The following is a 12,670-nucleotide window of genomic DNA, read 5'->3' as shown; positions in this document are numbered from 1 at the left end:
TGCCTGACATGAGCTTCCATGTTGTGGAGAGACAGGTTATTGGCCGATAGTTGGATGGGACTGCACCCTTTGAGGGATCCTTCATGATCAGGATCGTTCCGATATTATATATATATATATATATATATATATATATATATATATACAGTATATACATATATTAATGAAATCATTGGTGCCTTTATTGATGTGGTTAATTGAATTCCTTATTTAGTTAATGAAAAAAAATAATGAATTCATGATATTTTTAATGAAATATTTAATGGTGTCTTCATTTATTTATTTGTTTATTTAATGGGGCAATTCCTCCATATGTATATATATATATATATATATATATATATGGCCAGAGTTGAATGGGATGAAAATGGCGGATCTTCATCCTGTCTCTTGAAACTCTTAATTTTCTTCCACTTTCCCTGCCTGATTCTAACAGATCAAAAAAGGTATTAATTTTGTTCGAAAAAAAACCCCAGAATGATGCTTATCATTCTTTATAGTTTAAATTTCTTGTCAGAAGAAGCTGATACTCGACTCTGGCTATAATGTAGGACAGGAGGGAACCTCTCACTATAATTCATTGTACTTTCAATATGAAATTATCTTTTTAGTGTTTTATAGAAATATAACAAGTTGACTTGGGAATAAACGTTAAGTCGCCTATTGTATTGTTAATGCAGAGGTTTTTGTTTTTTGCTTTGTGTTACAACAAAAGAAAAAGACTTTAAGGTGCACTTCAAACACTCCACCCCTTCGTTTTAAATAAATAAATGAGGTGGAACTTTAGATTCATATTGGTGGGACAGAAATTGTTCGTGAATTATATATGTATACACATACTGTATATACACACACCAGCAATCTTTGTCCTACCAATTGTTTTTTATGCTTTTGATTTAGATGGATATCACCACTTGTGCAGGCTACTTTTTTTTTTTTTTTTACAGTCTACACAATTATTAACTTCATGTATAATTGCCAACTACAAGTTTGATAAAAAGAAAGTTTGAAGTAGTTGCAGCACTGCCTCAAGTTCTATTTGGAATGCAATTAGGGATGGATAGACGAGTTGTGGCGTCTCGAAGATTTGCCTCAAGCACCTTTTTACATAGTTGGATGACGACATCCCAGTCATTGCCTGAAGGTAGCTGCAGTCCCGTTTTCGTGACCCTAATGCGCTGGTGATTCGCTGTTCCTTGCTCTTTGGGATCGTTCATTTCTGTGCACAGAAGAAAGCTAATCGAGATGTCAAGTGAGTTGACACCCTAATTGGCTTAAGCGTCCTCCGCTAGTGAAACCACCTTTCATGTCAAAGGCATTCGTGTTTCAGAGCCTCTTCTCATGAGAATTTGGCAGCATTTTGCATTAAATGCGATTCACTCTTAATTTGTAGGAAACATAATTGTGAACCTGCTTTGATTCCAAATAAATTAGCAAAAGGAATACAAAGCAATAACAAAAATACAAATCATCTGTTCCAGGGTTGAACTAAAAAAAAAAAAAAAAGATCTGTACAGGCAATGTTTTACGTAACATATTATTAACATTCCTAACAGTCATGCATAGTTTAAAGCAGCTCATTTGTCACTCGCAAGGAAAGATTTTTTTTCAGAGGGCATCTCACTGAGGGCTAATTAAGACTAAATGCAGCTCACTTTGCAGTAAGCCTCTTTGCAAGTACATTATCAGATTATTCAAGTGATCATGTCAACCTCATAATCAGACATGCTTTATTGGAGAACACTCCTTGACTGATTATGAGAAATGAGTGTCAATAAATACACCGAGACACTTCTTTGCACATGTACAAAGTAGACCAACTTGTATATCTTGTTCATGTTGTTAGTCAATCAGTTTTCTGAATGTCATGATTATTATTTTTACTATCATCATTACTACTATTACTCCTACTACTACTACTACCACCACTACTACTCCTATTGTTGCCATATTATACTTTGCATCCTGAATATGTAAACTAGAGTCAAGGACTGGAAATAAAAATCCCACTGTTCATCTCTTGTCTGAGATACTGTATTCATCTTTTCACGTCATACACACGTTTTCACTTTTTTTTTTACTTTACAGCCAAAATAAACTCTGTTCCAATCCTTTTGGAGGATATTGTATATGCAGCAGTCTTGCACAACATTGTGCCTGATGGCCCTTCTGTGCACATTTAGAGCTGTATTTTTCACAGCAGTTGCGGTTGAAGCAGTTGTTCCACTGTGTATTACATACAATATCAATTTGGACAGCACCAAAGGTTAGGGGATCTTGCTCCAGCAAGGTGATCAATTGCAAAGTGTATTCAGTATTCTGTTTTTTGTTCACCCAGAGGCCCGACCGTCATTGCAAGATTATGAAAATGGCACGCTGTCCTTAATCTGATTTATATAGCTGATCCTTTCTTTGCTTTGCCCCTGACCTGTATATATATATATATATATATATATATATATATATATAAAATTTGTAGAAGTTAAATATTCATATAATCCAAATAAATAACTATTATTGGGTGAACATTTTTAACATTAGCGATGCTGTAAATAGCATGTCTGACCTTCAATACTAATTGAGAGTCTCAGACGGACAATTAATGTTAGGGATCTGACATTCAATTGCTTACACAAGATGTTTGGCCAACTAAATCTGCACTTTTTCCATCGATCTATTTGTGGAGTCGATATTGCATTGAACCATGCATTCATTCAATCAACTTTAACCTGCAGGGGGCAGCACAGGTCTAGTTATTCATCACAGTCTCGTCGTATGCAGGCTGAGAAGCTTCAAAAGTCCTGTACTGTGCCTGGTTTTGCAGCATACGGGCTTTTGGCTTGAAGAATCCCCGTGACACATTCTGAAAGACAAATTTTTGGAAGGAGTTTATTTTATACATCCATCCATCCGTTCCACCTGTTCTCACAACTGTGGTAGATGAACTGGAAACGGTGCTAGCTGGGCTCAATGCGGCGGCACAAGAGGACAACGATTCAAACCCAGAACTTCTCAACTGCGCTTACCACTATTTCGTTGTGCTTCCTAAAAGTCTGCATAAGTTTGACAGCTTTATTTTGTTGAAGTCTGTGTTACACCGTTGCTCACAGTTAATTGTTTTTCCTTTCTTAGTTAGTTAGTTAGTTAGTTAATTGTTTATTGAACATACAATACAACAACAATTGACAAAAGGCAAACAAAATTACAAAAGGAGAAATAAAAATAAAAAGTAAATAAAACAAACATCATCATCGTTATATGCTCAAAGGAGTAGGAAGAAGTATACAACTTATCTAGTCCTACCCCTTGTTGTGTAATAATATAAATAGATCATTTTTCAATGCAAAAGAAAAGGAAGAGATCTACCTCTCATCAAGTACTTTTACCCTTATGTGTACTGTACTTATCTATTTATACACCCTTCTGTTTGTATATACATACACCTATATATATATATATATATAATATATATATATATATATATATACATATACACACACCTATATATATACATGTATATAATTATTCATTCTCCTTTTTATATCAATTGTCTCATATTCATGATAAATACTGCATTTCTTGAATATATTTAATGAGTTGACCAAAACTTCTGCTCCTTTTCAGATGTTTTGGTCCGACAATGAAGCAATAACACTTTTGGATACTGAAGTGATGCTCCAGACCTCCTGAGTCCAGACAATGGATTGGACTTTTGATCAAACAGCAATGTAGAGTCTAAAGATGTTCAGGCTCTGTTTGTTTGTTCAGCTCAAGGTGTTTGAATACTGTTGCGGCATTGTGGCGTGACTTAATGGTCCTTAAAAAAAGATGAGTGTTTGTAAGCCCAGCGAGATTGTCGCCAAGGAGGAGAAGGGCGACACCAGCATGACACTCCCCATTCAAAGTGCAGGAGACCACAATGGAAACGCATTTCCAACTTCCTCATCTTCTTCCTCGCCCTCCTGTTTGGGCGAAGCCTCTCCAGAATCATTGTGCAGTCAGAGCAGCGTCAGCAGTGGATATACTGACAGCCCACAAGACTATGACATGCTCGAAGTCACCCTGACAACTACTTTGTTGACGGAAACAAAAGAAATTGTAGAGGATGCCATTTACAACTGGGAGCAAGAGGAAAAACATATTCTTGACAGAAATAAAACAGCAAATAAGACGTCAGAATCAATCGACAACTCCATATCAGTTTACCTTGATGCCAGCGCTGGTGATCCCCAAGAAACCAGGAATGACAACCTTGCACTGTCCCTCTCGCCGACATCCGATACTGTTGACCACAGTAATAATTGTGATGACAGGAATGGAGAGAGACACGGCTCATCAACTCCAGACTCTGAAGCAACAGAGATTCATGATGATGATGATGCTGAAGATGAAGCTTTATATTTTTCTATTGGCTCAGACATTGGTGTTTGGAGAACCAGCTCAGCCTACACAAGCTCCCCTAATCCAAGCTTTGATAGCATCGTGAACTCTGGTCCGGTGTCTGAATACCAGATAAATGGGAATGAAACTGTGAGTCCTCATAGATCCGAGGTAGCGTTAGAACAACAGATTCTGCGTCCGCTGTCTTCACTTGGAAAAACATCTGAGGACTTCAGTGACACCACCAGCAAATTAGCTGTTACTCCCTCTGCGGACCAAGATGCCGAGGACATTGCACGTCTACTAACTTGCACAGAGCAGTATGTGATGGTCCCCAAACCTACCAAGGTCCCAAGCAGACTAAAACTCAAAACAGACTTTGCAGTTGTCCCCTTGGCTGGAGCTTCCAAAATGTCACAACGTGGCAAAAATAGGCCATCCAAAGAGGATTTGAAAAACATCAAGGCTAAAGTTGGATCACGACCCACCCTGTCGCCACCCAAAATTACTGGCCAAGTACTGTGGTTTTGATTTATCCATCTACTGTCATAATTCACTATTTGTTGTTCTGAACTCACCCTCTTCTTTTTGTTGTTGTAGAATAAATCTGCTTCAGAAATTGAAAGGAAGGCTGCTCCGAGGAATGAGAAAGTGAAGGCTTTTTATGGCGGTAAAAGGCTAACACCATCTGCTGGTACTGTCAAAATGGCTTTGGTTCTGAAACCCATCCGAGGAGGACAGAGCACGAACATCAAAACCAGCCATAAGGCAGCGACCGGTGATTCAAAAAAGTCAAAAAGGCCACATGTGGGCTACAGTGGAACACCTTCACATTGTACCCGTGCCATGCACACAGAGGTGACTGAGGAGAAACGCCAGGTTACACTCAGAAAGCTAGTCGAGGAAGTCTCTGATAAAGAAGAAGTAAACATAGAGTCTCAGCATCAGAGTTCAAAACCCAGTGAAGAATGTGTGGAGGACTATTGGGAGGGGACTGGTGAGGCGCCTCTGACTCTGGCCAATTTGGACAAACCAAAGAATCACACCTCGGTAAGCCCCCTTTTTAATAAAGTGCTTTCACATGAGCTCATCCACTTCAGACTTGTGCTAAACTTGATGGTTTTTATTTTTCATCAAATGAGATCCAGGAAAAAAGATCTGGCTGCAGATGTTATGTTATGGACTTTGTATAGTCGCTGTGAATTACTTTTGTGTTGCCATCAGCTGGAACCTATTATTAGTGATGATAACGTGTGGAAATGGCGCTCTGGGTGGGGTGATATTCATTGTGGTTTTCATTGTGACATTCCCACAATTCTTGGCACCATGATGGGTCTTAGAAGATTGAAATTATTGGAGGGGGTTGTTGGTTTTCAACAGTCACTGTTCTGAAATTATTCTCGTATTGTTACCTCTGGCTGTATGAAGTAAAGTTGTGGGTTGGAAGAAAAGTAAATGAAAAGCATTATTCGAAACTTACAACTTCATAAATAACATCAATTGTACAATTGCTTGATGTCCACTAAAGGTAGAGGTGCAGTATGGCCGGCCGAGTTATTAAAATCGAATTGTGGTTTCGATTTTGGCCTCCCTCGATATTTAAGGTTATAATTGAAGAAAAGGCGACTACTATGCAGAACGGCGCAGTGCATTTACAAGTTCCCAATGTTGTGAAAGTACCTTGAATGCACCATGTTGCATATTGCATGTAGCAATTTTGCCATCCCGAAGCGTCCTTTAAGATGTTTAATGACACCCCAGTTGGAGTTTACTGTAAAACTAAACACACATCAGAAACAATTACACACATTGTATAGTTAAATTCAAATCATATTTGTTTTGTTAAAACATTGCTAGTGCTATTGCTAAAGTCAACGTAATATCCTATTCAAATGCTAACGTGAATTAGCATCAATTTTAGAGAGTGACATTCCTTCAAATAGCGAAAATTCACATACAAACGGGAAAGCACACACACTCGGGCTGGGCACCGTTTTAGATTTCCAAATTCGATTTAATTAAATTCACGATTCACTTTGATTTTCAATTCAGTTAAGGATATCACACAGAACAATTTTATTTTCATATGGAAAACAATCTCAGAAGAAGCAATGCTGCAAATACTTGAAGCTTCTTGCTCTAAATTGGTGCATTAGTAAACATATCAATTTCCATTAAGAATTGAACCTGACACAGTTACATTAGTCATGCATGTTTTAAGGAACGCTATCTTTGTGTTTTGTAAAATGGAAAAACTTCCAGACATCTGCTTTCAAGCTTGATGACGCTGATTCCAGTGCTTCCGCCATGTTGTTTTGATATGCTTCTCTCGCGTGGTGACCAGAGCTCGCGAGATGTCACATCAATTTATGGGAAAAAGACATATAAAAAGGATCGATTTATGGTTTTATGAATCGATTTGATTCAATTTTTTGGAATCTAAATTCCAAATGTGAACTCCATCCATGCACGGTACCATACTGCCCCTAAGAGGCCAAAACACACAGGAAATGTGGTATTTGTTGAATTTTGTTTTTTTCTATTGCAATTATTTTAGTATGTTCTTAATTTACATTCTTATTAATTAATTTTCTTGTTTTCATTTCAAATTATATTTAAAGTTGAGTTTTCAAGAACGTTTCCTTTCCTCACAATTCAAGAATGCAAAGATCCAAATGACTTTTTTTGTCCTGCCAACAGACATTTTTTCCACCTAACACGGCACAAAATACAAGACTTGTGAAAATAACACAAAATAAAACAAATAAGGGTCATGCTTCTGCAAGGCTTCAAAGGTGTGAGTGTAGCAGAATGGAAGTCTAAGACGCGTGAATTTCACAGACAGGTATTCTGTACTTGACAAAAAGAATAGTGTTCAAGAAAGTGTTCAACACGCAGGGATGAATGGGCATGAGGTTACAGTATGAGAATAGTTTTGAGTAGTTGAATAAATACTACGTTTTGAAATGAAGAATCGTTTTAACAATCGTGATTTCAAAATACCTGCGATGATGATTTTTTTTTTTTCCCCATAGTCGTCCAGTACAGTACATATGTATTGCCGACAGGAACCGCGAAAAGAGCACGTGTTTCACGGGTGCATGTGCCCCCTTTGGTGCATGCCTTTAAAAACCTGACATGTCTAAAACCTGCCCCAGCGTAGCGCAGGGAGCCTTAGGGTTGTGTCAGCAAAGTATGTGTTCAAAACATGCTGGCAGTCATTTATGCAAGCACAAACCTATATGTGTACATACATAAGACAAATATGTGCACAAAATATGAAATAATACAATCACAAAAGACCAAACAAAATCTCCCTTTACAATAAAAATAACAATAGTTCCCATCACATTGGCATTGAGGGGGTGCTAAATCTTACCAATTCTTGAGGGTTTTTTAAGGCTGTTAAACACAGATGATTATTCAAATCTCCATTAACCGAAACTAAAAATCAATTCCAAAAAATTGGATTGCAACATCATTTTTAGGATTGATGTTTTAGCAATTTGGTAAAGCACTTTGAGATTAAGTTGCATTTTAGCATGTGTTGTATAAATTCATTTTATTTGTAAATATGACCTTTTTTGAAAAAATAGAAACAGGACTATCATTAAATAACTCAATTTTATGAAGTTAAAGTTAATTGATGTTTTAAAGAAACGCATACTCCAAAACTAGTATAGTTCAATTCAATCAAAAATTCTAAGTACAGTACAAATTACCGGTACTCATAAAATATAACATCCACCAACTTGACATTGTTAAGCCAATACTACTTTTTGTAAAAATTGGAGTACCGTATTGTGTACTTGATTTTTTAAATTAATTTGAACGTTCTGGCTTACGGTGTGCTCGACTCAAACTACTCCATGCAACAACTGTTTTAGGATTGACTTTCATGATCATGAGAATAAAATGATGTCTCGAAAATCTTTGAATGTGATTTCACTTTCCCAGATCACCATTTACAGTTAGACCCATCCATCTTGCATGCTGACACGTGATTTGGCTTGTATGGAATACAGGAAAAAAAAAAAAAAACTTCCAAGAACTTCAACAAAAACTTCAGCTTCTTAACAAGACTACCAGTGACACTTTTGTCTTTCTTGCGAAACGATTTGTTAAGTGAACCAAGGTTGACTCTGGCCTTCTATCTTCAGTGCACGCAAGTCAATGCAAAAAAAAAAATGGACGAGCAACAGGTCATATCATTTAAAGCTTGTAAGTCAAGGTATTCTACAAATATGTCCAGAAAATGTTTAAGCGTGTCTCAGCTTTGTGTTAGTTGATGTGAAGCTTTTGGTGAGAGCGCAATGGAGAAATTCCCAATTCACAGCAGCAAAGTTATGAAAGGAAAAAGTGGAAGAACAAAATATGGGAGCTACTGGAAAGGCAGCCACTCTCGCGGCGCCATCTTGAAGTCAAAATAACAAAATAACACAACACAACACATAAGACACAGACAGTCGTGCAATCTTAATCACTTTTCCTGCATACACTTTGTTGTTTTAAGCAAAGGTAAGATGTGCGAAGATGCGGATTTTTAAAAAGACATTTTGAACTAATCAGGATATGTGGCCTACATTGTCATGCTTTTTCTTTTGTCTGTATCTTTTTAAATGCTTTTTTTTTTTTTATTTGAAAGGAATTTCAGGGAATTGACTTAACCTGACAGAAATAGGGTTCTGACCACTTTGTTCTCGCTCACAATCGAGCAATGATTAGTGTGAACAATTTCAGAGTGTCTCTGTCTCACACACACACACACACACACACACACACACACACACACACACACACACACACACACACACACACACACACACAAACACTAGCCTTCATCCACAAATTCACTCCATGTGTGGTTGGTCTTGGTGGAGTTAAGGGTGAGAGGAGGCGGGGGGCAAGGGGGGCATGGATTGCTTGAGTTGTGATTAAAAGAAAAAAAATCAGTGAGGTAAGAGCCAGAATGTTTAATTCAATTAGATTTATTTTATATCCCTCTTGTTTGTTCCCTGCTTCCATTTTCCTCCTCTTTTTTCTTCCTCCTCTTTTTTCTTCCTCCTCTTTTTTCTTCCTCCTTTTTCTCACTTTACACACACACACTTCCCTCACTCCTCCCCTCTGCTCCTTGACTGCCTCCCTTCCCTCTTCTCCAAGTCCTCATTTCGGACAGTGAGCAGGGAATGGCGAACACTATGGTCTCACTGCACAGCTCTGAGCTCGGGCCCCTTGGCTGGAACTCTGTCACTAAGCATAAACTCTTCTTGCAGAAAGTCTCCAAATTGGGACCCACCGTAAGGCAACCAGGGAAAAGCATTAGAGTGGATAAGGGACTAGTTCCACCTCCAAGGACTGGACCTTCAGGACCAGAGGGCCCCAGGAACCGGCAAAGCCACATTAATGGACCTTTGTTAAAAGAAGTTGGTCAGAGTGCCTGCGATGGATCTCCAGTGAAAGTGAGACCCATTCAAAGTCAGAGCCACGGTGAGTCAAAGTTGAGCTATTTCTGCACACACTATTTTCTGTATGAAACCTGAAATCACAACCACAACAGTACGCTAGTCATACAATACTTGTGTGTGTGTGTGTGTGTGTGTGTGTGTGTGTGTGTGTGTGTGTGTGTGTGTATTTCTTGTACATGGTGTGCATGCACATGTGCTTGCGTGTTTGTGTTGGTGTGTGTGTGTGTGTGTGTGTGTGTGTGTGTGTGTGTGTGTGTGTGTGTGTGTGTCTCTCGAATGGAACAAAAATTCAAGTTCCTCTCTGGAGCCAGTTCAGGAAATGAGCAGTCTGACACAATGGAGCTGACAGTTAAAATACCTTCCACATAGCACTAAACCACACAGCCGTACACATTGTTTTGCCGCCTGCAGCTTGCAGCATGTGTGATGGCTACACTTCTTAGACACGTGACACAAGCTGCGGACTGACGCTGCAGACAGCACTTACAATATAGAGAGAAACAACTTGGATGAGTTTGTTTAGATACGCGGCTGATCATTTGATCTCCTCTTGCTGTAGTGTTTAAGCTGCGGTGTTACACAAGTGTCGATCGAGATCAAGCTGAAGTCTCTGTCAGCATTTACACTATAATTACAAACCCAATTCCAATGTAGTTGGGACTCTGTGTTAAACAGAAATAAAATCATGTTCAACATGTCCCAGCTTTTTTGGAACGTGCTGCAACCATAAAATTCTAAGTGAATGATTATGTGCTAAAAACAGTTAAGTTATCAGTTTGAACATTTAATACCTTGTCTTTTGGGTGTATTCAATTAAATATAGAGTGAACATGATTTGAAAATCATTGTATTCTGCTTTTATTGATGTTTAACACAATGTATCAGCTTCATTGGAAATGGGTTGGCATATCTGCGGTGTGTAGGACTCATCATCGAACAGCAAGTAAGAACAAATTCGTTTCCCCACGACTTTTTTTGCCCCGCTAATTCATCCTTGGTGTTTTGCTCTCCTCAGTGAATGTTTCACTCTGTCTTTGTAAACAAAGTGGCAGCGATGTGATGTGGTGAGATACTGCGACTCGCAACTTGAGCACAGTGTCCCCTGCTTGGTGTCCCGTAGCCTGTAATTCCGCCCGTGTGTGTCACATGGCCCTTGTTTACTGTGGCGTCTTACTGGAGGCTGTTATTTACATTTTGGAAAATGTTTTTGTCGTACATTGGTATGATGAAAGTTATTTGTCATAAAGCTCACATTCTTAAGGACAATGGCTTGTCTGTCCTGGCCTTGATGAGCCACAGGAAGAAACCACTGCCTTTTGACCACAGACTAAGATGTCCATCAATCGATTCTTTTGTGTGTGTGCAAAGGCTCCTAATGTGTGCGAGTGATGAGATAATAACCAATCTATCTTAACTATAAAATTAACATTCATATGGTCACTGTGGTTACTTTAATTTCATATTTTAGCATTACATCCTATAGACCACCATATCTTCCAATGACCACATTTAGCTCACGGGTTCTGGAAAGCACCAAGTTTACTGTTGTGCATGGTGAGGTAATTAAAGACAATACACACAGCACAATACTGTCATATCTTCATGCCAGATTTGGAGTCTTGGTGGAAGGCCCCTAAAATATGGACATTCCCTGTCAGATTTGGCCTTCCACGTACCATATTTTCTGCACTGTAAGGCACTTTGGATTGTAAGGCACACCTCCAATGAATAGGCTATTTTAAAAATGTTTTCATAAATAGGGCGCACTGCATTATTGGGCGCATAGAATAGAAGCTACAATAGTGGCTGTGGTTGAGCTATGCATCCACTAGATGGAAATACAAGAAAGGGAATACAATACAATACAGCTTTATTTATATAGAGCCTTCATAACTGCTGTAGCTGCAACCAAGCGATTAGAACTGGTCACAAAAAAGGGACATGAAACATAGAAATACAAATAGCATTACAAAACAATAAATGGCGCACAAACCTAGTGGACTAACATCCACAAAGGGTTAAATACCTGTTGTCTCCTTCTTCCTTCGCTTAGTCAGTAGTTAAATATGCTTTTGGTATTATCTTTGTTTCATTAGGGGTGTTCACACGGCAACTTTTGCTCCGGTGCAGCACCAGGGCTGCCCCCATAGAGCGTTCACACATACAAAGTTACACCGGTGTAGCCCCTGAAAACAGCTTCAACCGGAGCAAATTTAACCCTGCTCAAGGAGGTGGTTTAAAAATTTGCTCCGGCGTAAATGCTCGTTTGCGGGGCAGTACCAATGTAAAATGGTACGTGTGAACGCTACAGGGGTAGACTCGCTACGCATGAGAAGAGTTGATTACATACGGGTAGAATGCGTTGCTTTCGTGCTCTGTTGTACTTCCGTCATCTTTCCTTTTGTAGGAGACTGGACTGTCTCGGAGTTGTTTGTGTAGTTTGTTCCTCTATTGTGTATTCACAACCCCCCCATAGAATTTATTTTGTGATTTCCTCTCTTGATTTTCTGTTTGGCGCATTATGTTTGCTTTTCTGAGTGTCATTGAAGTCATCGTTGATTTACGTTTTCAGGGGCGGTCTTTGAACGCCTCTCGAGCAGAAGGCACGGAGACCGAGTAGTTGCTTGAGTTAAACAAATTAATAAAGTGTATGTTTTAAAAAGAACCAACACAACAGCTCTTTGTTTTATTTCCATAGTAATACTACAGTGAAACTCCTCGACAACGAAATCATGTTTGCAGCAAGACATTTTTCACTACAGGGGGTTTTTCACTGTAGCAAATTTGATCTCAGATGTAAACACACACACACACACACACACACA

At 38.7% G+C, this 12,670-nt stretch overlaps 1 protein-coding gene across 3 annotated transcripts in view; it reads left to right on the top strand.

Annotated features, from left to right (window-relative positions):
- Positions 1–12,670, top strand: part of mtus1b (microtubule associated tumor suppressor 1b) — a 100,486-nt gene that overhangs the window by 29,819 nt on the left and 57,997 nt on the right. For all 3 annotated transcript variants that reach the window (XM_019879668.1, XM_019879665.1, XM_019879667.1), the window contains exons 2-4: positions 3,625–4,896; positions 4,981–5,430; positions 9,654–9,867. In XM_019879668.1, coding sequence (XP_019735227.1) covers positions 3,829–4,896; positions 4,981–5,430; positions 9,654–9,867 — 1,732 coding nt within the window. In that variant the 5' untranslated portion in view covers positions 3,625–3,828. The remainder of the gene's footprint in view (positions 1–3,624; positions 4,897–4,980; positions 5,431–9,653; positions 9,868–12,670) is intronic.

Source organism: Hippocampus comes, unplaced genomic scaffold, assembly GCF_001891065.2.
Source record: "Hippocampus comes isolate QL1 unplaced genomic scaffold, H_comes_QL1_v1.1 scaffold158, whole genome shotgun sequence".
NCBI lineage: Eukaryota > Metazoa > Chordata > Actinopteri > Syngnathiformes > Syngnathidae > Hippocampus > Hippocampus comes.
The sequence above is the reverse complement of the archived record's forward strand: the minus strand, read 5'-3'. Positions and strand labels throughout refer to the sequence as shown.